The sequence below is a fragment of the Plecotus auritus genome (genome assembly GCF_963455305.1).
Source record: "Plecotus auritus genome assembly, chromosome: 7".
Classification (NCBI taxonomy): domain Eukaryota; kingdom Metazoa; phylum Chordata; class Mammalia; order Chiroptera; family Vespertilionidae; genus Plecotus; species Plecotus auritus.
The window spans coordinates 168,279,501-168,307,036 of NC_137774.1; the positions used below are offsets into that span (position 1 = coordinate 168,279,501).

The 27,536-nt window shown below is 44.7% G+C and overlaps 1 protein-coding gene across 7 annotated transcripts; it reads right to left on the bottom strand.

Moving 5' to 3' along the window:
* Window positions 1-106: 106 nt before the first annotated feature.
* Window positions 107-27,536, bottom strand: ZNF131 (zinc finger protein 131). Of its 7 annotated transcripts, none has more exons than XM_080682167.1 (8): window positions 27,205-27,536; window positions 26,213-26,351; window positions 24,878-24,979; window positions 16,132-16,276; window positions 9,588-9,945; window positions 9,263-9,485; window positions 2,844-2,974; window positions 107-2,249 (listed from the first exon to the last, which is right to left on the bottom strand). In XM_080682167.1, the coding sequence occupies exons 2-8, from the start codon at window positions 26,334-26,336 to the stop codon at window positions 1,563-1,565; spliced, it is 1,770 nt and encodes a 589-aa protein (XP_080538293.1). In that variant the 5' UTR covers window positions 26,337-26,351; window positions 27,205-27,536; the 3' UTR covers window positions 107-1,562. The 7 variants fall into 7 exon arrangements, with proteins under 7 accessions (XP_080538293.1, XP_080538296.1, XP_080538294.1 ...); XM_080682170.1 differs by lacking the exon at window positions 27,205-27,536 and adding an exon at window positions 26,858-26,880; XM_080682168.1 differs by lacking the exon at window positions 27,205-27,536 and adding an exon at window positions 26,818-26,878.

A 27,536-nucleotide genomic window follows, 5' to 3' on the forward strand; every position in this document is an offset into this window, starting at 1 on the left:
TTCAAAATTCACTAGGAACGTGCGTACTTGAGACCATTATTTGTCAGGGATTTTTAAAAATTACAACTAACTCAGAAACATGGACATTCTAGGACAAATTGAAAATTCAATGTGATTTCAATTTATTTCATCGGTATTTCCTGACTTCAAAGAAAAAAAAATACGCCAAACAGAACAGACCTGAATTTTGTGCCCATTGTTTACTAACTGCAAATATCAACCTCTCCCTCCTTCCTTTCAAACTGGTTTTTGAGGATTGGAGGTGTGTACTGAGACTTTCATATCTCAATTCATGTGTCAATCATGTTAATATTGGTACATAAAGTCATGTTAATACAGATGAGAAAACATCTCTGACCACAAACCAACTTCCACACTGGTAATTAAAAAAATAAAGAGTCATGAACACTTAATTTTAAAGTTTACTTTAAAAATGTAAATATCTCCCAATATTTAACAGGTAAAGAAAATAGCATATTGGTTTATGTGGTTATTATATTTTATTTTCCAAGTAATACTGATTAAAAATATTTACACACCTACTTTGAAGTCCACAGTTTAGCACTCTTATTTGTATGGCTTTAAAAGTTATAGCACAAGATCTTTACATTAAGGATCGGGGGAAAGATTCATTCAAAACAAAGCCTGATATATTATATACATGTTTTTCTCTGTACTTTATTTTAAATACATTAATTTTTAAATGATGCTCATCTTTTTTCTTTAATCTGGTGGTAAAATACTAGTGCAATTTTTCTTCAAAATAAAGGTTACCACAGATATAAATGAATTTTCCCAATTGAAAATGGCCCTTCAGCTGCCATTAAATGAAATTTCTCAACCTAACTTATGTGAAAAAGAACTGGTAGTTGTCACTATAAACAAAAATATAAAGTACTACACAGCATCATCTACATCGCTCCTCACAACACAAACTTTGAAAGAACCAGAGATGCTTTAGAGAAGTTCAGTTGGTTTTGAAAGGCACGTGGGTGTAGATCTTTTTTACATTCTGGACATTTTGCCACCATTTCTGTTGCAGAGATGACACCTGTGACTATCGGGTAGACAAGAACGTGTTCAAACTAAAGAAAACCAGAAGCCAAGACGTTAACTGCACAGTAACAATGCACTTTTCTTCATGCGGCCCGTTTCCTATGGATTCATTTTTCTAGCATGCATTAGAATACCCGCTTGTATTCTAATGATTTTGTTTGACTTTACGATATGAAAAAACTCCGAGGAAGAACACAACCTGGGAAAGAGAAGGGGAGGACCCTTACCACAATGAAAATAGATACGTTCGTACCCAACTATATATAAGAATATAATCCATTTAAAGTTTCCAGAAATATACTTCTCAAAACTTCCCATTCGCTATGGGTAACATCCCTCCTCTGGGCATTAAGTGGGAGGGAAATCAGTTTGTTTCAATAGAAACAGTTCAGCACAACAAGGAAGAGTTGAACTTTGGTCCGCTTGTCTGTCAGCTCAAGGACAGTCATACTGCCCCATATCAGTTCAAAAGCCCAACACATACATTTAAAAATATATTCGTTATTTCATTCTAAAACTGGCCTCGGCATTCTGTTCTCAGTCCCCGCGCTTTCCGCTGGGGAATCCTCTGTTGGTTTGGTCTCTAAATCCTCAGCATCTCCCTGGTCTTCCGTGGCCGCCTCGGCTTCGTCTTCCTGGCTGGGCTCCCTCTCCTCCGGCTTCATGATGTCAGGGGACACTTGATCCAAGTCCGCTTGGAGCAGCTCAGTGTGGACTTCTAGGGGCACCTGGTTTAGCCGTTCCACATGCAGCTCCTCCACATGGACTTCAGTACCTTCTTCAGTCTGAATTCGACCCACTTCTAGATAGCTCACCTGGACCTGCTCCGGCAGCTCCGTCATATGAGAGTCGTGCACTTGGCCGTCCTGGAGCAGATCTGGATGGACCTGCTCCACAGTCACCTGTGCGGAGTCCACCTGGACCTGCAGCAGTGGTAGCACATGCACCTTCCCCACCTGTTCTATGATCGTCATGGACGTCACCGGCTCCGTCTGCACTCGTGTCTCCACGGAAAGAACTTCTTCAGTTACCAGACGCTCCGTAATATTATGAGTATCGCTGAGATGCCGTCTTAATTCATTTCCTTGCATAAACCACAAGTCACATAAAGTACAATGGTTGGGTTTATCTCCAGTGTGTATTACCAAGTGATCTTTGAACTGGTCCCAGCTGTTAAACACACTGTTACAGACCTGAAATAACCAAACATCTGGTGTTAACAATATTTCTATTCAAACTAAAGAGAATATGGATTCATTTATTCTCTGTAAGGAAAGCATTAAAATATTTTTCTAAAAATGTTATGAATATGATATTTGTAATATATGGTCCAAGGGACTTCATAATTCTTTTATTTGGTCTTTTAGCTGATGTAGCTAACAAATTAAATACATTTTGGGAAACATTTTAATTGTGCCCTCATTGTTTAAATGTCATATAAATACAAAGTAACATTATAATTTCTCCCGTAACAATGAAATTTAGAGCAATACATATCTGCGGTAAATATACATTCATCAGGGAAAAACCCATGATGGTATGGCTCTCCCTGGCCCACTCCTGTTTCAGACAACTTGCTAGTTAGAACATAGCTTATGGACATTGGTGCCATCCAGGGTTCGGTAGAAATCACTAATGTAACCCCCTCATAAAAGTAAGACAATGATGTTCCTGACTCTCACTTCTTTCCACACTGTCCGCTCTCGGCCTTGGCTCCAGACCTTGACCCCCATGGTCACCGACTTCAAACACAGACTCTGCTGCGGACAGGACACACCTGCACGTACCTGACACTCGTAAAGCTTCTTTCTTCCCTTTTTTGCCCCCACTCCAGTTTGGCACGCAGTCAGGTGACATTTGAGGGTGCTATTTCTAGCAAATCGTTCATGACAATTTGGACATTCGAAAGGTTTTTCACCTGTTAGAATAGAAAAAGTTATACTGACAAATTAAGAAAAATAGAAAAAGCGAATAGAAGTTGATTCTTTTGGTAAAATGTAGATCTAAGTTCTGTTCCATAATTTTGCATTTCTTAAAAATTATCTATCTTCCCTTAGATTAAAATTAAGATTGATCTCTATTTTGGGGAAATGTGTTACTGTCCATTCCACAGGCATTTTATGAGCATTTACTGTGTGTGCCCGACCACGTGCTCATTGTGTGATGAGGACAGAGAAATAGTCCTTGTTTTTAAAAGCCTCACGAAGGTGAAAGACCTGGAAACGAACACTCACTGCACTGTAGAAGGCCTGTTACAGACAAGGGGGCCGTGGGAAATGTATGCAGAAGCAGAGAGGAGAGGGATCAGTTCTGCCTGGAATGGAGTCAGAGAAGGAAAAAAGGAAGTTTATTCCAGGCAGAGCACGGTGGGTGAGGAGTAAAGAGAGAGGTATCTGGCTTAGACCAGCATCCAGGATAAGAAGCACAGAAGTGCAGAGAGGTGAGGAGTGGGCTGTGCTGGGAGACACTGTAAGCTCAGTTTTGTGTCTGTTGAGTTTGAAGTGCAGACAAATCTGGAGCCCAGTAGAGGTGGAGTGGTACACAGATTAGCAGTTCCATTAGGTGGTGATAAAAACCCTGATGTGGATGAAGCTCTCGGCATGTTACGTGGTAACAGAATCCAGGACAGAATCCAATGAAATACCAAGTTAAGACTGCAGGTTGATGAGGCCGCAAAGGAAATGCAAACAGAGAAGGCAGAAGCAGCAAAGAACACTGAGGGAATTTAAGGAAGTTCAGGAGGGCCGTCATCAGCGCCACAGCAGACAGAGATGTAGGGAGGAAAACGAGGGGATAGCAGTGCTCCAGCAAGAATGGCGCGAGTGTGTGGTGTGATCGGAAGGCAGATGCAGCGGGAAGAGGCACCGAGCGAGCGAGGCAGGTCAGTGAAAAGTCAGTGTAGAAACTTTCGAGAGGGTTTGGGAGAGAAGAGAAATGGCTAGAGGGGACAAGCCAACGAGCGGGAAGAGAGTCATTACCTATCTGGAAAAGGAGAGGAGAGGTGGGAGTGACAGATGGAACAGTCTAAGGGGAGAGTGAAGTTGTGGGATCCAGAGCTCAGCTCTGAAAAAGTACGTTACTTGAGGCCCTGGCTGGGAAGTCAGGTGGTTAGAGCGTCATCCTGCTACGCCAACGCTGCGGATTTGATTCCCGGTCAGGGCACATACAAGTCAATCAGGAATGCAGAAGTGGAATAACAAATCAGTGTTTCTCTCTCTCCCTTCCCCTTTCCCTCTCTAAGATCAGTAAATAAAATTAAAACATTACTTAAACATGTACACAAAGGTGTATGTACAAGTATAGTTAGTGCTGCACAGTTCGTAACAGCAGACTAGAAACACTCTAGTATGCATCAAGGAGTGGGGCGGAAACCACTGCCCACGCATACACTGAAATGCCCCGCAGCCACAGCGAAAGCAATGAGAGACTGACAAACCCTCATGTAGTTAAACGCGTTTAGATAAACTGAAGAGCACAGCACCGCATTACATGCTCCTCTCTGTCCCCTTAAAAGCTTAAAAACTCTGTGCATCTCTATGGTGACTTGAAAATGCAAAAAATGTATCTGGAAGGATAAGAAAATGATGGCAGCTGTGACTTCTGGAGAGACCTACTGAAGTAGGAAAGAGGGTTCACTTTACAGAGCAGGTCATCTGAGCTTTGGTATTTAAAAAACCAGGTCTAAGAAGCCCAGTAAAATCTAAAAATAGCAACAGATTCATTATTCTTTGGCTGTGTGGGAATACAGCCTTCAAAGTGCCCTGATCGTTTTCTCCTCTTTGCCACAGCCTGTAAAGCAGGTATCACTTCCCTTATTTACAGAGACAAGGAGAGGCCCGGAGATAAGAGTGACCGGCCAAGTGCCTCCCGGAGGCAAAGGCCAGGACTGGAGAGGAACCTAGTTCTGCCTCCCAGACCCACGTCCTTGCTGTGTCCGCGCACCACCTCTAGGAAACCAGGAGACAATGGCCGGAACACGGTTCGGGGTCTTCTTTGGGTTCTCTCACACTGGTGTCCCAAGGTGTGCCGAGCCGATGTCCCTTCCCTCCAGAGAGCTTACACTCTGCATTTTTCTGAGTGAGTGACCTCCAATCACATAGCCAAAGCAGAAAGCTGGAGCCACCCCCCTTTACTCCCACATCTAGCCCAGCACCAAATCCTGTGGATTCTGCCTACTTTACGTACACTCCCAGACCTTTTCCACCATTACTGCCTTTATTCAGCCCCTCATTCTTGTTCCAATTACTCCAAAAGCTTCCTAATTGGACCTAGGTTTCACCCATCCAGGCAAGCCTCTCTCTAAAACATAAACCTGAACAGACCTCTTTCTGGTTTACACTTCTTTAAACTGACCCGGTCTTCCAAGATAAAGCCGGAACTCATTTACAGCACTTATGAAAATACCTACATGATCTCAGCCTCACCTCCCGTCACTTCCTCTTTCCCACTCACTGGTACGCTATCATGATGCCCAAGTGCATGCCCTGTGGTCAGCCGCCTAACTGTTCAGCTGCATCTCCTGGCTTCCCGTCATTTGGACCCAATCCTCGAGCCATAATAACCTACCACCAGTGCTCTGAGCGAGTTGCTTCCTCACTTTCCTCTGTGCCTGTGCGGCTTCATTTCGTTAGCCTGGAACGCTCCTCTCCTGGCTAACTCCTGTTCCCGGGGAGTCATCATAGGGCGCGCTTCTATGAAGCCACCTTGTCTCTTCCGTCATAGACAAAGAGCCAGGCAGGCATTCCCACAGAATCTGGGCTTACCCCTACCAGCACTTAGTCTGCTGCAATGTTATTCCCATGACCTATCAGGTTGGCATTTTCATTACTATTTTCCAAATGGAAGCAAAATAATTCAGAGGATGAATAGCCAAAGTCATAGAGTACAGTACATACTTTAAGAATATATAAGAAACCAAATCACTAAACTAATAAAAACATACAAAATATGAAACTGGGGGGGGGGGGTGCATTATGTATATTTTGAGGGTAGAAAACAGGACAAGAATTGTTTCCTTATTTTTACACTTGGTTTAAGAGAAAAAAACGATCCATTCTTTATGAACATCAGCACAATTTAATCCTATTTACTTGCATTCCTCTTGAATTCACTAGCTCACTGATCACATCTACATCTTGCCACTATTAGTGCAATAATTGAGGTTAAAAAGGCAACGAAGTTCAGTTTGCTTTATGCACAAACTTCAAACTGTTCCTCCAATGGGCATCTGGTTCTATAATCTGTAACAGCTACTTAAGTTAAATAAATTACTGCACATCACTGTGAAAAAAAGACAAAGACATCCAACAAGGTCTTTTAGCTCTACATCCTACTGTTCTACCCAAAACACAAAGTGCAGGACTTGGAAAGCACATTTTACAACTTCCCAAATGGCCTGAGCTCTCTTCCTTTCAAACAGGTAAGTCACAGGTAATGTTTTCAGCAAAGGAGACAATTGCTTCTACTTTCACACTATCGGGAAATTACATGAGTGATTACCTGTTGCGGCACCGGAAACCCCTTATCAAAGCATGCTAGTTACCAAGTAACGTTTACGTGCTAATTTAATGTGCTTCTGGTATGTCAATCCTTTTCCTAAACGACTGCAGTTACCACAAAAATGTTCATCAGTAAACCATTAAAATAGATGAATGTTATTTAAAAACCGATAGCTATAGGAGTTTCCAAATATGCAACAGGTATATACATATAATGTTTGAAAATAAAAAAGCATTTCCTCCAAAAAGATTTCATAAATACCTATTAGTTAACCAAATTAGCGTACCTTAAATAAAGCCTTTTATTCCAGACAAGAAAAAGTTACAGGAGTTCATCACCACCAACCCAGTATTTTAAGAAATGTCAATGGGGCCTCTTTAAGAACATAAATATGAATAATAAAATGGCAATAACTACATATCTATTGATAACCACTTTAAATGTAAATAGACTAAATGCTCCAATCAAAAGACACAGGGTAGATGAATGGATAAGAAAACAAGACCCATGTATATGCTGTCTACAAGAGACCCACTTCAGATCAAAAACACATAGACTGAAAGTAAAAATAAATAGAAAAGCTATTTCATGGAAATGGAAACAAAAAGGTGGGTAGCAATACTTGTATCAGACAGGACAGATTTTAAAACAAAGGCTATAGAAAGAGACAAAGGAGATTACATAATGATAAAATGCCCAAAACAACATGTATGTAAACATGTATGCACCCACATTGGAGCACCTACACATATAAAGCAAATCTTGATGCACATGAAGGGAGAGATCGACAGTAACACAGCCACAGTTAGGGGACTTCAACAACCCACTGACATCAATTGACAGATCTTCCAGACTAAAAATCAACAAGGAAACAGCAGCATTAAATGACACATTAGACCAGATGGATTTAATTGATATTTTCGAGCATTTCACCCCAAAGCAGAATATACATTCTTTTCAAGTACACACGGAGCCAATATTATTTACAAGTCAAGCTATGGAAGCAACCTAAGTGCGTATCAATGGACAATTGGATAAAAAAGCTGTGGTACACAAATACAATGGAGCATTACTCGGCCATAAAGAATGAAATCTTACCATTTGCAACAACATGGATGGACCTAGAGGGTATTATGCTAAATGAAATAAGTTAGACAGAGAAAGACAAATGCCACATAATTTCACTCATACGTGGAATCTAAAAAACAAAAAATAAACTAACAGAAATAGTCAGATAAAGAACAAGCTAATAATTTAATAATTGGAGACTGGGGTACTGAGTGAGAAAGGTGAAGGGGTTGAGAAGTACACATTGGCAGTTACAAAGCAGTCACAGGGAAGTAAAACACAGCATAAGGAACATCCTATATAATGAAGAGATAATATGCTAATTAGATTGGACGGCAGAGCGACCTTCCGGAAATACCAGTGGGGGTGGTGGGCAGCGCCGTGAGGCAGCTGGGGCTGCTAAGGCCTACTCTTGCACAAGCTTCGTGCATCAGACCTCTAGTACTCAATAATATTGTACTAACTACATATGTTATCAAGTGAGTTCTATTACTTACTGGGGAGGGAGTCACTTTGTACATTATGTACATGTCTAACCACTATGCTGCACACCTGAAACTAATATAAAATACTGAATGTTAATTGTAATTAAAAAGAGAAACGCCTCTTAAATCTATACTGAGCCTTAAGTAAGAGATTCCCTTGCTATTTGCATTTATTCAGTTCCTGAGAATTAACACCAAGAATCTAAATAGTGAGGAATACCAAATTATTTGAATCTATCAGGTTTCTCAGTTTCAAGTAGCGAGCATCTCTGAAAAGTGAAGGATCTATGAAAAAATTTCATCCAAAGTTGTCCAAACTCCAGCACCGAAGAGAAAGATTCTGAATAGTGTGGGACTGCAATCCTGCATTCACTGTGTTAACAGTCTACATCATGTAGGAGGAGGACGTGGAAACAAGTGTCCAGACGTCTGGCACTTAGTACGCTGCAGCAACTGCTGTCCCTCGCACCTTTGCTGCAGTGGGTTTAGGGACTCCCCAAGTTGCAAGTCATCGGTGGTAGTTCCTGTGTCTGGCACAGGAGATATAACAAGAACAAGCACGAGAATCTGACAGGGAAAAAACAGGCAAAGGGGTTGGAGGCAGACTCCCTGGGACTCTCCCTCAAGCCTGGCTCACAGCATAATGTCCCTGCTTGACCACCAGTCCTGACACGTTTGCCCATGGAGAGGCGGGAGGGAGATGGACCTGTACTGTCTATCAATCTACCAGGCCAAAACAGAGGACCCGATGTACGTGAAGGCACAAACATACCCAGGGTTGTTTATAAGTGCATTCATCTATGTAATGTGGCAACATAAGACAGGAAATGCAAAAATAGTAACAGTGAAGTTTCACTGTAATTAAAATTTCATAATTTATGACCCTTAGGAAATAATTACAAACTGTACTTTACATATTTTTTTAAATATAAAAATTGGCAAGGTGCAAGAGTGATGATCACTTCCAAAGTTGATACTGATTTTGCTTTTAAAGCATCAATATTTCAACAAACTATTATTATAAAGACAGTCTGCATATTATAAAATACGAGAGATGGTTTCCATGGTACCAATCAAAAAGGACTTAGACATTTAGGCTTGAAGTGATTTGGAGAAAATATACTTTTAACATAAGGTATGTGCTAATTAATTACCTGTATGTTTTCGAAGATGCTCTTTAAAATGTCCAAAGTGGTCAAACTGTTTCTCACAGTACTGACATATGTGAATTTTTTTCCCAGTTCTTTGCTTCTTACTGACCCCACCTTCCTCAAGGTGGTAACAACTGAGGTGCTGTTTCCACGCGCTCTCCCGAAGATACCTTTTATTGCATATTTCACACTTGAAACTCTCAGTGGAGTGTGATTTCATGTGTTCCTTAAAATGGTAAAACAATTTAAATGAACGGTTACATTTCTCACAATGGAACAAGTCCTTCACATGTGACAGCTGAAGTTCCACAATTTCAATACCTTCTACCTGTTTGCTTGTGAGGTCAGATGCACAGCCTTCTTCGTTAAGCTGCCCTTTCCTATCACCTTGACGGTACTTGCTGGTAATGTCTGCCAACAGTGCCAGTGCCGAGTCGTCGGAGGACCCTGTGTTCTGAATGTACTTGATGGACTGCTTGGCAGAAGCCACGTCCTCCAATGTCTCCATGCCTTCGTCTTCCACCTCGATCGTGCCTTCGGCAATCTCCACCTCAATTTCAACTGGTTCTGACTCCACGGATGGCAACGACTCAGTGATAACATTAGAAGTTTCTGCAATCTTCCTTTTCTTGGCCTCACTTTTTCCTGTGCTATTGTCCTCTAGTGGAGCGGAGTTCTCTTTGTTCCTGAAATACATAATGTATGAATTTAAAAATCAGTAAGATCAAAATCCTAGTATAAGCTTTTTTTTAAAAAACGGATAAGCTGGTAATAAAATGTATATGGAGAGGCAGAAACAAGGTTGGAGAGTGTATCCTACCCGATTCCAAGACTTACTGTAAAGCTGCAATAAGTTAAGACCAGTGATACTGGTGAAAGGACACAGAAGATGAATGGAACAGAAACAGACCCACATTCACCTACCAACTGACTTAAAAGAAGCCTGACTTGCCCTAACCGGTTTGGCTCAGTGGATAGAGCGTCAGCCTGCGGACTGAAAGGTCCCGGGTTCGATTCTGGTCAAGGGCATGTACCTTGGTTGCGGGAACATCCCCAGTTGGAGGTGTGCAGGAGGCAGCTGATTGATGTTTCTCTCTCATCGATGTTTCTAACTCTCTATCCCTCTCCCTTCCTCTCTGTAAAAAATCAATAAACTGTATTTTAAAACAATAATAATAAAATAAGCCTGACTCATGTTCTTGTATCATACACAAAAAAATTTCAAAATGGATCACAGACTTAAATGTGAAACCCAAAACTTCTAAGCAGAAGAAAATCTCTTGTAACACTGGATTAGGGAAATGTTTCTTAAATAGCACACAAAAAGGAAAAATCTCAATAGCAAATATTGGCAAAATGGATTTCATGAAAATTAAAAACTTGTGCTCTTTGAACTACAGTTAGGAGAAAGGCAAGGAACACCTGCAAACATATTTGTCAAAGGTCCTGTATAGAGAATGTAAAAAGAATCTCACAACTTAATGAACACAGTAGGAAAAGACGACATTAGAAGATGCTCCACTAGTCTGTTTCTGCACATCTTAGGAATTGAAGGCTGTGGCTCTGGACTATCTTTTCAAGGATGTTTGCAGTAAAGTCAACTGCGTGGGAAGATAGAGACAGTGGCTCCCTCAGGTGCAGAGGAAAGCTTAGCTTACTGTCCCATATAGTGATGTCCCCTCTGGGACGAAGGGCAGGCAGGTTTGCTCACAGCCCATTAAGGAGAAAGCCACCTGGCTTTGTAGGGACTGTTCAGTTGGCTGAGTCCAGGACCTTAGGGAATGGTGCATGGTTAAGCTCAGCACTGCAGGATGGCCACATCCTGCTGTTTGGAGTTCTGTTGATAGTTGTCTTCATTAAGCCCAGTGTGAGAAGAGATGAATGGATCAGGTCGCAGCCCCTACTGGTCAGATTAATCGAGTGGTCAGGGAGAGGTATGCTCATGGGAAAATTCACCAGAAGCTAAAGTATGTAGAAATGAGGGCACTGCTGGGAGACATCTCTCCATGGACCTTTTATGTTTCTCGTGTCCTGTAAACAAGGACACTGGCAGCTTCTTGTTCTGGACTATCTTTCAAGGTTGTTTGTACAGCAAATAGCCTTAGAAGATAGAGCTCGCCTTCCTCCAGAGGAGGGCAGGTTCACTCTGGCCAGTGGACTGAAGATAATGGACCTTCTGGGCAAAGGTCAGGCAAGTTTGCCTGCAGCTCGCTATAAAAGATTTGGGTTTCCTAAAGCTCAAGAGTCCTAAACTGTGACACAAAGCATCGGGAGTCTAGCACACACCTAGGTCACTGTGTCACCCCTGTGGAACTTGGGTACAAAGGTTAAGAAAAATTGATATAGACATGAAGCTTATACTATGAGAAATAAAGTCCCTTCTCCATAACTCAGGAGTCTCATGTCTTCTGCAGCATCTGTAAAACTCAGTCTGCAAAAGAAGATTGAATCTCAGACCCTTCACTGCTCTTACCGATAACCCAATTTTTAAAATGGGCAAAAGATGTGAACAGACACCTCACCAAAAGATAAACAGATGGCAAAGTAGCAGGTAAAAAATGCTTCACATTATTAGCCATTAGGGAAATGCAAATTAAAGCCACTGTATACCTATGAGGACAGCTAAAATGAAGAGGCTTCACCATATCAAATGTTAGCAATTGAACTCTCAACCCTGCAGGCTGGGATGTAAAATGGCAAACACTCTGGTGTTTTAAAAAAATTAAACACATCTATCACACAACCCAGGTCTTTCATTCCTGGGTCTTTACTGAGAGAAATGAAAGCATATGTCCAAAGAATGTACACAAAGAATGTTCACAGCTACTTTATTTGTAAAAGCTAAAAACTACCTAAATGTCCATCAACAGGTGGCAGATCCATACAATTGGAACAGAACTGAGCAATAAAATGGAACAGTAATACCACAGCATGGATTCTCTCTAAAACATAATGCTAAGTGAAAGTGGTCAAACACGAACGACTACACAATGTAAGAGTCCATTTATATGACATTCGAAACAAGATAAAACTATAGTGGTTGCCTGGGGCTGGGGGCCAAGGTCCACTGCAGAGTCCTGAGAAAACTTAGGGTGATGGAAATGCTCCTTTGTCTTAACTGTGGTGGTGGTTACACCATTGTACACAACCAACAAAACTCAAACTCTATACTCAAAATGTGTGGATTATATGTAAATTATACCTCAATAGACTGGGGAGGAAAAATCTGTAAGGCAAATGTTGTTTCCTACCTAAGAACAGGAACCTTCTCACTTAGATAAATAATTATGCAATTCCAGCAAAGCAAAATAAGGTCCTAGTCTTTTTTCAGTAGCATTCAAAAATACTTGCATACTGCAACTGTGAAAAGAACACCTTCTACACCTTCAGTATCTGAAAGTTATACAATAACCTTCTCAATAAAGAGCTACCTTAACCAGTTGATTTAATTATAACTAAATTAATTTTTACTTATCTTTAAAAAATGTTTTTATTGATTTCAGAGAGGAAGGGAGAGGGAGAGATAGAATTATCAATGATGAGGGAAAATCATTGATCAGCTGCCTCTTGCATGCCCCCTGCTGGGGATCGAGCCGGCAACCCAGGCATGTGCCCTGACCAGGAATAAACTGGGACCTTCTAGTTCATGGGTTGACGCCCAACCACTGAGCCACACAGGTCGAGCTAAAATTAATTTTTATTCTTAAATATTATTATTATAAACAGCCAAATATGTAATAGTTATCTTTCTATTTTCAAAAAAAACTTCGGAGTATACTACACGCCTCACTGGTTCAAGAAACAATTCCATACATTACTGTTTTACACTGAAAAGCACTGATGATTGTAATTACTATAAGGATCCCAGTCTATAATAACAAACTCTAAAAGTTTCTAACTAGGACTAGAAAAATAGCTGTACCCAGTTGTTCTTACCTTCATCTCCCAGGACTCATACGAGAACTAAATTAAATGCCTCCCAAATCCAACCTAGAATATATTCCACTGTTCTGCTGCCAAGGACTTTTCCTGCAGTGAGATATTACTCACTATCATTACAGCAAAGGCACCGCACAGACACAACATTCTTTAAATGAAGATTCTCATCTAGTAATTAACCACAAATTTGGTATTGCCCCATCCATATACAGGGTGTCCCAAAATGTATACATACATTGAGCTGATAGCTCAATTGATGTTTCTTTCTTTTCATATTTAACACATTGGAATTAATAATTATTCAAAGTATATATACAGTTTTTGAGACACCCTGTATATACCTCTAATCTATCTCCACTTTGAGAAGATATGACCTAATCAACTCACTTCCATTTTGCTACCTAGTACTCTGCAGGAGAGTACTGATCTGTTTTAATCAGTATGCACTCATCCATCCAACCATTCACAAATATTTACTGCATACCTATGTGCCAGACAGGAAGCATCAGAGAATATATACACACTACCCTCTGAACAGAAGTTTAATCTTGAACTGTCATCAAACTAATTCAAAGCTCATTAAAAGAAATGATATTTATAAATTACTATTTTTTGGAGTTATTCTAAATGATAACTTATGACTAAATCACACCAGTGAACTAGACTAAATTATTTTGCCCAAACTGCCCTTTAACGTTATGCCAATGACCTACACTGAGGATCATCATAAGGAACAGAGCAAGGAGAGTATTATGTGCCAAACACCATGCTAAGCACTTTACATGCATTCAATTCATTTAACTCTCACAAATAATCCTATGCAGAAAGTACCATTATCATCCCCATCCTATCAAATAAAAGAGTAATATGCAAATTGACTGCACATCAGCCACACCCACAAGTCACGCCCACCAGCCAATCAGGAGTGAGTATGCAAATCAATACAACCAAGATGGCGCAGCCACAGAGCGAGCAGGTAGCTTGGGTTTCCCCGGCGATGGAGAAAGCCAAGCTCCTGCAGCCCTGGCCTCCACTCAAGGCTACAAAGTTTCAATTATAGAAGATAAATAAATCCCAACAAAAATGGCAGTAGTGCCAAAACCGGTTTGGCTCAGTGGATAGAGTGTCGGCCTGTGGACTGAAAGGTCCCGGGTTCGATTCCGGTCAAGGGCATGTGACTTGGTTGCGGGCACATCCCCAGTGGGGGGTGTGCAGGAGGCAGCTGATCGATGTTTCTCTCTCATCGATGTTTCTGACTATCTATCCTTCCTTCCTCTCTGTAAAAAAATCAATAAAATATATTTAAAAAAAAAAAATGGCAGTAGCCACAGAGCTGGAGAGAGCAGGAGGCTTGAGTTGCCCCCAGCGATGGGGGAAGCCAAGCTCCCGCAGCCCAGGCCTCTGCTCAAGGCTACAAAGTTTCAATTATAGAAGATAAATAAATCCCAGATACCAGGGCCTCCACTTGGGTTGCCGGGGGGCGTGGTCGGCCTGCAAACCACCACAGGCCCCTGACCCAGGCCGCCCCATACCCCAAAGGAACCCCCACCCTGATCCAGGACACCCTTCAGGGCAAACTAGCTGGCCCCCACCCATGCACCAGGCCTCTAGCCTATCTAATAAAAGAGTAATATGCAAATTGACCATCACTCCAACACACAAGATGGCCGCCCCATGTGGACACAAGATGGCCGCCACAATATGGCCAGCAGGGGAGGGCAGTTGGGAGAGACCAGGCCTGCAAGGGAGGGAAGTTGGGGGCGACCGGGCCTGCAGGGAAGGGCAGTTAGGGGGGAACCCAGGCCTGCAGGGGAGAGCAGTTGGGGGGGGACCAGGCCTGCAGGGGAGGGCAGCTAGGGGCAATCAGGCTGGCAGGGGAGTGGTTAGGGGGTGATCAGGCTGGCAGGCAGAAGCGGTTAGGGGCAATCAGGAAGGCAGGCAGGCGAGCAGTTGGCAGCCAGCAGTCCTGGATTGTGAGAGGGATGTCCGACCGCCCGTTTAGGCCCGATCCTACTGGTAGGATCGGGCCTAAACGGGCGGTCGGACATCCCTCGAGGGGTCCCAGATTGGAGAGGGTGCAGGCTGGGCTGAGGGACACCCCGCCCCCCGTGTACGAATTTCGTGCGCCGGGCCTCTAGTTTGACAGATAAGGAACTGTACTGCTGACAGGAGGCTAACTTCATTAAAGCCACACACACGGTGGCAGAGCTGGGATATGGCTCCAAGTGCTTGCTCTGAGTCACTATATTACAACATCACCATTCATTGCGGAAGACGATGAAATCTTCATTCATTATATCAGTTAATGTTTCCTTAATACTTCCTATGAGAAATTATGTGTTTTAATACCAGGAATCGCTCCTAAGCAATTAACTTGTTCTCATATTATAACCATGAATACTGTAACAGAGTAGTTTTTCCTTTTTCTTTACACTAGGTGTTTCAGAACTCAAAGCTAGATTTGGTTCAACTAGCAAGTATACAGACTCCAATGGCATACACTTTGGCCACCATATTTCTGACTTCACTAATTATCACCCATACCCGGCCTATTTTATTTTCACCAATTTCTTCACCTTTAAAGAGTACTATGTTAATTTCTGTAAGCCATACCTTTTTTTAGAATAAGGCTTGGTACAAATTAACAACTTGAATTCATCAGAACAGTTTACAGAGAATTCCTTAAAAGCTACCTACTCCTTACTGATGCACAAGATGCTACTTTAGTTAACCTTAGCAGTTTTTACATAAGGACAGGAAATCAAGTAAGAGGGAAAGAACAAATTGGTATCCAGAATTTTATAAATCCTTAAATATTCTTAATTTGAAAACATCAGTTTATATGGCACGACACACACAATAATTTCTTGCCTAACACGGTGAACATGACTGAATATTACTAACTGCGCCTCATTAAAGAGGCAAGTAATTACCTGACTTCAAGAGCTTTGATAGCTTCCAGCATTTGTAGAAACTCTGCTGCTTTCCACACATCATTGGCTTCTTCTTCTCCTTGGATCATTAACTTTGCTGTATATGTGAACTCGATTAAGTGACTAAAGGCCATTTTACTAACACCTGTAAAAAAGATGTACATTAGAATGTATTCATGTTGATCCAAATCTTGTAACATTTAGTAAAGAAAAAAAAAAAAAAGTCCAGTGTTTGGAACTTGACTGGTACTTGTCACTTTTGAAGATTATTTCCTGGCAGAATTTTCAGTAACAGTACAATATTATTGTAACCCAGTTCTAGCACTAACTATCCAACTACCTTAAGACCTTTCCCAAAGATTTCCTGTGGCTCTTACAGAAGACTAACCTGAATAATGAGAAACACCACAAAATATAATGTAATATGACCATGTTATATGCTACCAAATAAGGAAACTGAAGTAACTGGATCCACTAAACCTCCCCCCTCACCGCCCCCCCTGCCCCGCCCGGTTGTCCTTTGAACACATTATTCTTTATTATATGAGAACTAGAGGCCCGGTGCACAAAATTCGTGCACGGGGTGGAGGGGTTCCCCTCAGCCCAGCCTGCACCTTCTCCAATCCGGGACCCCTCGGACATCCCTCTCACAATCCAGTTAGGAACCGCTGGCTCCTAACTGCTCGCTTGCCTGCCAGCCTGAATGCCCCTAACCACTCTGCCTGCCAGCCTGATTGCCCTTAACCGCCTCTGCCTGCCTACCTGATCATCCCTAACCACTTCTGCCTGCCGGCCTGATCATCCCTAACCACTTCTGCCTGCCGGCCTGATTGCCCCCTAACTACTCCCCTGCCAGCCTGATCGCCCCTAACCGCCTCTGCCTCAGCCTCTGCCACCACGGCTTTGTCCGGAAGGTCATTTGGCTGTACAGTCTAATTAGCATATTATGCTTTTATTAGTATAGATAGCCTGAAGATAGACAACTAGATTTTGCTGGGTTATGTGTGTTTTTTTTAGGGAGTTTAGACCAAATGTTTCAAAGTGCAACAAACGTCCTTTTAAAAAGCAATGTGTAAATTTTTCCTGAAATGGAATAGAATTTTGACTGTTAATATTAATACACATATATAATGTTTAACACATATACATATATATACACATACATATATACATATATACACATACACATACACATACATATATATATATATATATATATATATATATATATATATATATATGGCACAACTCCAAATACTTTACAAGTACTAACTTATCCATTATAACAACCCTATGAAGTACTTACTATTATAATCCCCATTTTACAGATGAGGAAATGAGATAAGTTAAGTAACTTACCTAAGTCACATAGTTAAGTAGTAATAAAACCAGGATCAAACTGATGGCCCACTCCAGGTCCATAGGATGATGGCAGGAAACATTCCTGCCTAGAAGAGTGTGACTACCATGGTCTCATTCACTGCAGGCCCACAGTCTCTTACTTATAATCCCAAAATCCCCCAATCTCTTAAAACCAGTTTCCCCCCTAAATTTGGCAGCAAAATTTGACTGGAATTGACATGAGGCTATTTATAGTCTCGATTAGAATAAATAGTAATATGCTGCTGAAACATTATTTGGTTACAGTGTGTTGTCCTAGACCCCACTGAGAGTATTTTGTAATACACATACTACATTACTTTAGAAAACTAAAAATTTGTAATTTCAAGAAACATCTGGCCTCAAGGATTTGACTGTTCCCAATCTTGTTTAATCAGAATCACCTCTCATTTCCAGATCAAAATTGGGATAGGAAACTGATTTATAAGCACCCTCGGTGCTTCTGATGTGGCCTGTCCAACTCTGGTCGTAGGAGTAAATCCTGACCTGCCTATCCAGCTACCATGGACTGAACTGATAACTCCTGCCCAGGGAAGGAAGTGGTGGTAGATGATGTATAGCTGCAAAAATATTTTGTAACTTTCAAAAGCTCAGCCCATTTTCTCATCAATCCTTTAATTCTTTTATAATAGAAAGTATGCTATAAAACAGCGATTGCCAACCGGTGGTTCACAGACCACTGGTGGTTTGTGAGGTCCAAAAGGTTGGTGACCGCTGCTGTAGAATACATTTTCTAAGCAAGTATCTAAGAAAAATGTTAATATTAGCACTTTAATCTAAGTCTTCTTTTTTCATGTAGGAAGAACAAAAGGGAAGCATTCTGCAATTTCTCTAGTTGTAGGGAATTCCCCCAATTGGTGAAAATTCTCACTCAAAAAGGATGCATGACCGTGTCCTTGGATGTTCTGTCCTTGATAGGATTAAAATTTGATGTGATGGTCGAGTTGCTATTAGAGAAAACTAGGTGCTTAAGGATGTGGTTTCAGGAGGAATAGAGAAAAATGGGTTTAGAAAATTGGAGGCTCAGTTTAGAAGGCTGTGTTCTGAACAAAGGAAATTAACGTTTGTTGAAGATTTTATGCAGGTGTGAATCCAAGTCACAAACCACAAAGCAACTGGCTTTGAGGACAAGAATTTTTATTTGAAGCCAAAGATGAACCTCTGGATCTAATCAAAGGTAACTAACTTCACCGGGGACATAGCCAACAGGGATAGTGGTAGCTCAGCCTGCATCTAATGACAGTTTATACTCACAGAGCAAATTGGAAGTGAAATCTACTTCACATGCATGTCATCTGCTTTTACAAAGCCCTCTAAGACAGGGGTTCCCAACACTGGCTACACACTGAAATGGTTCTGTGGCAGTGCTGCCCTACCTTTGCTGTACAAAGGCATCATCTAAGATCCTAGACTGAGTCAGCAGGTCTAGGGTGGAGCCCGACTCTACACCTCCAACAAGCTCCCAGGTGATACACATGCATCATTGGTCCTCCAACCACACCTTGAATAACAAGGACCTAGACAACTTTAAATACAGATGTTTGGATCCCAACCTTCAAAGATGGGCTTAATAAAAAGCCTGGACATTAGTACTTGCAAAAGCTCCCCTGATGTTTCTAATGTGCTGCCCAGGATGAGACCCATCACTACAGGTCATTATTTGTATTTTACAGATGAGGGGGGGGAGGAGGGCAGGGAGCAGTATGCCCCAGTTCCAGCTAAGATGGAGAAAGCACACTCTACCGTATCTTCTCCATTGATTACAACTAAAAATCCCGGACAGAATACAAAAAGCAAATGTAAAAGGACTCTGAAAAATCAATGAAAGCAAGCAGATTAGAGAGAGAAATCAAAACTGGAAGAGCAGTGAGTCTCCTGGTTTTTATTTTTCCTCCCACATACCCCAGCTTAGACTCTAGGACAGTCCGAATCCCATAAATGTGCAGCAGGTGAAGGCAGAGCAAGCTTCCAGAGAAACTCTTCCTGGCTAGAGAACCAGGAAAGAAAATGGAGAGCTTGCATGCGTGCGTGTGGGAAAAATACTTGGTTTTTACTGTTCCATCTCAGCTCTCCTGAAAGACCAGCCCCAGTACTGATGCTGCACACCTGTGGTTGGTGGCCACCAAGCAAGCACCTACCAGGCGTTCTCAAACTACGGCCCGCGGGCCACATGCGGCCTGCCGAGGACATTTATCCGGCCCGCCGGGTGCCGCTGCCTGTCCTGCTTAGCAGCCGACTCAAACTATTTGTTCATAGTTGTTTTTTTTTTTGTTTTTTTTTAAATATATTTTATTGATTTTTTACAGAGCGGAAGGGAGAGGAGGGATAGAGAGTTAGAAACATCGATGAGAGAGAAACATCGATCAGCTGCCTCTTGCACGCCCCCTACTGGGGATGTGCCCGCAACCAAGGTACATGCCCTTGACCGGAATCGAACCTGGGACCCTTGAGTCCGCAGGCCGATGCTCTATCCACCGAGCCAAACCGGTTTTGGCTGTTCATAGTTTTTTTTTTAAACTACAGTCCGGCCCTCCAACAGTCTGAGGGACAGTGAACTGGCCCCCTGTTTAAAAAGTTTGAGGACCCCTGATAGACTAAGAGAAAGTTCTGCTCTCTGACAGAAAACTAGGGAAGGGATTATATGTGAAGAGCATGAAGAGAATTCCTGCTATTTTTTCCTCTCCCTTTTCTCACACCACTTTGTCTAAGAGGCAGATCCCATGGTGGGAAGTGTAGACAGCACAAGGAGGATAAAGCCCCCGTTTTCTCGCTGGAGGACCAGGAAAAGGACAACCTGGGAGTTACGTGCGAGGAACTGACCTGTGGAGATACAGCAAAAGCTCTGCCAACTGCACTACGGCGTGAACTACCGCCAGGTTGGCACTCCCGGACATGAATAGCACAACCAAGGTTCTGAAAACGAAATTGGAATTGGATCTACAGCCCACATAAGGCAGTCTGACCCTAACCAGGCTGCTTGCCTCCTAAAAGAAACCAAAACAACAAAAGCATTCACCAGAGTATTTTAACAGCACCCAGGGTGTGATGACTAATATTCAAAATATCCGTGTCAAAAATTTAAATAAATAAATAGCCATGTCATGGTCCAAAATTACTTGACATATTTTCAGATAAAAAAAAAAAAAAAAAAAGCCAAGATATCCAAATTGACACACTGACAAATAGTAAAGCCAGGACCACAACTCAGGTTTTCTAACTACACGGCCAGAGTGTTTTCTACAGCCAGGTGAGCTAGGCAGATAGGAGCCCAATCCCAAAGTTAATGGTTTAAGACATTAAACCAGGATGGTGTGGCTCAGTGGTTGAGCATTGACCTATGAGCTGTTTTATTTTTGTCAGGGCACATGTCCAAGTTTTGGGTACACACCCCAGTTTTGGGCTTGATCCCCAGTACGGGGCATGCAGGAGGTAGCCAATCTATGATTCTCTTTCATCACTGATGTTTCTAACTCTCCCTCTCCTTCTCTGAAATCAGTAACAAAGTATTTTTTTACATAATCAGACACTGAACCAAACTGATTCTTTTATATATTTACTAGAGGCCCAGTGCACAATATCTGTGCACTTGGGGTGGGATGGGGGGTTCCCCAGCCTGGCCTGTGCCCCACGATCTATCACCCCAAAATGGCAGGCCCCGCCCACCCATCCGGGGCTCCTCGATGGATTGCCCCAAAGAGGCAGTCCGGAGGCAGGAGTACCGCCTCCACACCACACGGAGCCGAGACCCCCAGGACTCCAAGGCAGGCCTCACCGCGTGGAGCCGAGAAGAGGCCGGACTGCCAGACAGGCCTTGCTGTGCAGAGGACCCTCAGGCAGGCCTTGCCGTGCAGAGTCAGGACCCTCAGGCAGGCCTCGCTGTGCAGAGCCAGGAGGAGGCAGGATCCTCAGGCAGGCCTTGCCACGCTGAGTCAGGGGACCCCCAGGCAGGCCTCGTCGCGCGGAGCCACGAGGCAGGACCCCTGGGCAGGCTTTGTGCTGCGCATGCAGCGTCAAGCGCAGCCCTGCCCACCTGCGCATGCCCGCTGTGCGTGCAGCCATCTTGTGACGGCATGAGGGCATCACAGCATGACGACCACTTAGGCTTTTATTAGTAAGGACTAGAGGACCAATTTGTGCACCAGTGGGGTCCTTTGGCGTGGCCTGTGGGGATCTGGCCAAAACTGGCAATCCAACATTCCCCAAGGGATGTAGTAGTGCACCAAGTGGCCTGGGCTGGGTGCAGCACCACTCCCACTCATCCCGGCCCCGTTGTATCTGCCGCCACTCGGTAGGCTCGCTGCTGCTCCGCTGCAGTCTCCATGCGCCTGTCCTGGGGCAATACCAGTGTGCCCATGACCGAGAAGTGGCTGCGGGCTTGCGCCCAGTCAGTCCCAATCCAGATGGGGGAGGGGTGTGCAGGGGGAGTGTCTGTGGGAGAGGCTCGTGCTGCCACAGCTGTGCTTGCCAACCATGAGCCCAGCATCTGGCGCCCATAGGTCAGCTGAGCGGCACTGCTGCTGTGGGAGCTCACTGACCACCAGAGGGCAGCTCCTGCATTGAGCGTCTGCCCCCTGGTTGTCAGTGCGCGTCATAGCAACCGGTTGAACAGTCGCTTAGGCTTTTATATATATACTAGAGGCCCCTGGTGCACGGATTTGTGCACCCCTCAGCCTGGCCTGTGGGGATTGGGCCGAAACCAGCTCTCCGACATCCCCCGAGGGGTCCTGGATTGCAAGAGGGCACATGCCAGGCCGCGGGACCCCCACTGGTGCACGAATCCATGCACTGGGCCTCTACTATGTATATAAGATCTTTGGTTAATCTCTTCCCGCCCTTCCCCCTCCCCTCTGAGATTCATTAGTCTGTTCCATGTTTCCATGCCTGTGCGTTGAGCATCTGCCCCCTGGTGGTCAGTGCGTGTCATAGTTACCGGTCGAACAGCTCCTTAGGCTTTTATATATATGCTAGAGGCCCAGTGGGGGTGGGGGTGGTGGTGGTGGTGGTGGTGGTGGTGGTGGGTCCCTTAGCCTGGCCTGCGCCCTTTAGCAGTCTGGGAGCCCTTGGGGGATGCCCAACTGACGGCTTAGCGGGGAGCGGGCCAAAGCCGCAGTCAGACTTCCTTAGTGCTGCCATGGAGGTGGGAGAGGCTCCTGCTACCTCCACTACACTCGCCAGCCATCAGCCCGGCTTGTGGCTGAGCAGCGCTCCCCGTGGGAGCACACTGACCACCAGGGGGCAATTCCTCGTTGAGCATCTGCCCCCTGCTGGTCAGTGCGCGTCATAGTGACTGGTCGTTCCGCCATTCGGTTGATTTGCATACTACCCTTTTATTATATAGAATATATATGTATGTATGTATTTTTTTTTATTGATTTCAGAGAGGAAGGGAGAGAGGGAAAGGGAGGGAGAGAGGGAGAGAGGGAGAGAGGGGGAGAGAGAGAGAGAGAGAGAGAGAGAGAGAGAGAGAGAGAGAGAGGGAGAGGGAGAGGGAGAGAAACATCAATGATGAGAGAGAATCATTGATCAGCTGCTTCCTGGGGATTGAACCCGCTACCCAGGCATGTGCCCTTGACCAGAATCGAACCTGGGACCCTTCAGTCCGCAGGCTGACGCTCTACACACTGAGCCAAACTGGCTAGGGCCCAACTGATTCTTTAAACCTGAATCTGGCAAACAAAAAATCTTCCTTTCTTATTGATCTATAGATAAACACTGAAGGCTGTGCGTGCTGTACCATAATGGACACAGCCGGTCAGAGGTACTGAGAAATACAAGAGACAACCAAGATGATTGGTCTTCAAAAGAGAAGACCCTACTTGTCCAGGTAGTTTGGTACTCCTTGCTGCACCAGCAATCCATAATCTGGCCTGGAAATTTATTTTACTTTCTTTACCATCTCTAAGGTAGACTAAACCACCCATCCTCCCTCCTCAGGGACACCATTTCACAATAAAATCTCTGCAACATTTCCTGCACTCCATTCTTTACCTGTTCCTTATCCGTGATTAAATTTGCAAATTTTAAAAAGGTTGTCTTATTCACCAAATCTTCATTTATGGGACTAGCATAATGGGTATTCAATTGACAAATAGCCCCAATTATTAAGCTTTGACAATCTACTAAACCCTATGCCACGCACTCGGCATATTATTTCAATTAATCAAGTCTATTAACCCACTTTTCAGATGAGGCTAATATGCAATTGAGATAAAGTAACTTGGGGGTCACACAGTACCTCCGGTGAATAAATGCATGAAACCCTAGCTTGTAATAGAAACCAATACCATCTAGGCCACTAGATTCCCACTTTCGTAAACTTTGTGGATTTCCATTATGCCTGTGCTCTCTGTTCATCACAGATAATCAGAAAATAATCTACCCATGAACAGAGCAGCTAGAATGCTAGATAAACTAGAACGTACTGAAATAAAAGGATATTCTTAAACTCTTTACATTTTTCACTCCCCAAGGCACAAAAATTTTCCCAAGGGAATAGTGTTTCTAGGCAACTCACTCATAACAAAGAATATATACACCGTAAATGAGGTACAAAACCAAAACTCAAGAGCCTTGAAAGATGCTAAAATTCGGTATTTATGTAGGCAAGCTCATTTATTTCCTAGTTCTGAATAGTGACTCCCTTGCTAGCTGGGCAACCTTGGGCAAGTAACCTTTGGAGCCTGTTCCCTGATGTATAAAATTGGAAATACCACTTACTTCAAAGGACTGCTGTTCTGAACCTCAGGAAATGCACATAAACTATATAGCTCAACACCTAACAGTAGAGGGCCATTATTACAGAAAAGTCAAACAAGTACAAAACAATCACTTCTTTTATTTTAAATCACTTATTACTGTAAGATAATATCTAGTGGATAACCCTTTCCATCCCTGACCTTCTATAGCACCTGGAACTTCTTCTGAATGCTACTAACCCTTTCCACATTCTGGCAGCCCACTTCACACTGAGCAGGCCATCTACTCGGAAAGGCTTCTACAGACTCCTTCAACGTCCCCAGGCTGAAACATAAGACCACTGAACAAAGATGGGAATTTACTTGTAATACATGTTTTCAAAAGACAGTGAATGGCCATGGGTTTTAGCAGTGGAAAAGACTCTTTTAAGAGACCAACACCTACCATCTAACACAGGAGTTTTTCCTGGCAGATCAGTGTACTAAGCACTTTACTGAAAGTAAGAATTCTCAGGTGTCAAAAGAACAATCTATCCAGTCGCCTAACAGGAACCACAGATAACTTCATCCTATGGTATCTCACTCAATTTAACTGTTTAAACATCAATTATAAGGTTTGCTAAGCAGTATTATTTAAAACAAGCATTTACCTTCTATTTCCACCAAAGGTTCCTGAGTAAATTCCTGAAAGAATTTGTAGAAGAACTTACTGCAAGCAGCCAAAACAGCCTTGTGGGCCTTAAAATGGTGACCTAGATAAAAACAAAAACACAAAATCAGACATATTCACAATAATCAAACATATAACTAGAAAACAAGTTAGAAAATTACATAAAGTAAGTCTTTCTTCATAATCTATAATAATAAAAGCCTAACATGCTAATTAGACCGGACAGCCAAACGACCTTCTGGACGTCATTCTGGACGTCCTTCCTGATGAAGCCGCAGTGGCGGGGGCTGAGGCAGGCAGGCAAGCAGTTAGGGGAGATCAGGCAGGTATGCAGAGTGGTTAGGGGCGATCAGGTAGGCAGGCAGGCAGGCAGGCAAGCAGGCAGTGATTAGGGGTGATCATGCAGGCAGGCGAACAGTTAGGAGCCAGCGGTCCTGGATTTCGAGAGGGTGCAGGCCTGGCTAAGAGACTGCCCCCACCCCCGCACGATTTTCATGCACCGGGCCTCTAGTATAACTATAAAACTATATACATTACTGAACTAGTATCAGAATATTCTTGGCAGCTATCTTGACAAATTTTAATCTCAATTAGACACAAAGGCAGATCTTTACCTCAGAGACCGTATTAAGTCAGTTTTATAAAGGCCAGTTTACAATACCTGAGGAGGTAGGAACCTCCTAGCACTTAAAGAGTGAAAGGCATATCCTATTCAGTTGAAATTACTAAACATAAACACCACCCAAAAGGCTACAGGTCATTTGGGAAGGGAGGAGAAAAAGCCACAGAACAAGCAGGAAGCTGCAGGTGTTTGCTATGGGAAAAACTTTAACATGCCTAGCATGTGGATGAAGCCTATTTCCACTCAATTGAAGACACCCAAGCTGGGCTTGCCTCCATTACAATGACTGATAAAGGGGTTCCCAAAGAGGGTACCAGTGCTGCAAACTAGAAAAAAAAATATCAACCTTCTCCCACCTGGCTCCTGGGAGATACTCCTCAAAATCAGCTTATCCAGAGAAGACTATTGACCAAACACTTAGAAACATCCTCCCTGTCCCCACACCATAATCCTGCACTCGAGTGTGCAATGGGAAAACTTCTGCAAGTTCAAATGCCACGGGTATGTCGACAGCGTGCCTGCCCGCCAACTCCCCTCTGCAGCCGGCCCGTGGGAGCGGACACTGACAGAGCCTCGGTCCACCGCAGACACCGATAGGGAGCCCGCCAGGGGTGGGTAACGAGGCGGGTGGGGGAAAGGGAGGTGAGAGGGCCGAAGCCCCAAATTCGCTCCAGAGTCCACCACGCTACCCACCATCGACAATCAGGGTGATGTCAGTAAACCGGTCCTGCTCCCGCTGTTCATTCAATCGGTCCAGGATCATTTTGTGATGCTCAGGAAACTCCTGAAGGCATTCCATCGTCTCTTCGGCCTCCATGGCCGGCGGGTCGCTCTACAAAAGAGGAGCATGATCATGTACACCCATGAGCTCGGGCAGGGGCACGGAACCCCGAAAGCAGCAGACAAAAACCAACACCCCAGCAACGTGAACAGGAGGGGGGAGGGTAAGGCGAGAGGCGAGAAAGGCGAGAGAAGAAAGAAAGGCTAGCCGGTGGCAGCCGCGCGCCGGGGGCCCGGAGAGCAGCCGCCCGACTCCAAGCCTGACCTAATTGGAGCCGGGAGACGCGAGCTGGAGCCGGGTGGGCGCCACGGGAGGCGCCGGGCGCCCGGCGCGCAGGTCAGGCGGGGAGGGGGCCGGCAGCCCCCGCTGCCCGCTAACGGCCGCCCAGCCCTTCCGCCCGGCCCTGGCTCCGCCACCCCGGGACCCGGTCCGGCCCGCGGCCCACAACGACTCCCGGGTCGCCTCTCCTTCCCCCGCCCTCCCTCGTCTCCCCCGCCCGGAACGGGCCGGCACTCACTCAAGGAAGGAGGAGCGGCCCGGGCCTGCGCGTCACTTACGTCGACGTACTGCGTCACTGCGTCGGGCTTTGGCTGACGCGGCCGCCTCGGAGCGCAGACCGCGGAGGGCGGGGCCGCACCGCCCCTGCTTCCCCAGCTGCGGGGAGGAGCCAACCGTGGGGACTGGGCGCTCGACGAGGACGCGCGCGCGCGCAAGAAGGAAGTGGGACTGCGGGCTGTGCCAAGGCGGGGAATCCTCTGTCACCACCCACCCCGCCCGGCTCCAGGTGTGCATACTCCCACCCGGACTCAGAATAAATTCGCCGGGCTGGCAGCTCGGCCTTTAACCCGCGCTCCGCGGCCCCGCCCCGCCCCCGTCCTCCCAGCCCCGGGTCGGCGCGCCTTACCCAGCTCTCTCCCAGCTCGGGATCCTCCCGCTCTCCTCCGCGGCCCTCAAAGACGCTCCTTCCCTGCTCGGCTCTCCCCGCCCGGGGCGGAAGTTGCCCCACACCTGTCCGTACCCCTAAGCAGCGCTTCGCCCTCCATGGCCTTGCAAGTGCGCGCCGCTCCTTCCGCTCGGGTCCGGCCGGCGCACGTGCCGTAGCTCCGAGACCCCGGCGGCCGCGGCGCGGGCTGAGTCGGGCGCGAGCACGTCCGGCCGCCCGCGGACAGTCCTCCCCGGTGCCCGCCCTCTCCGTGCCCAGCGGGCAGCACGTGTTTGCTAGGCTCAGGACCCGGG

Bases quoted from the DNA above. Each gene is read 5' to 3' on its own strand.
- ZNF131 (XM_080682171.1), bottom strand. From the start codon at position 26,336: ATGGAGGCCGAAGAGACGATGGAATGCCTTCAGGAGTTTCCTGAGCAT. The intron at 24,980-26,212 runs GTGGGTAGCGTG...GTTTTTATCTAG, and splicing joins CATCACCCTGATTGTCGATG to GTCACCATTTTAAGGCCCAC. The intron at 2,250-2,843 runs GTACGTGCAGGT...TGGTTATTTCAG, and splicing joins AGAAGCTTTACGAGTGTCAG to GTCTGTAACAGTGTGTTTAA.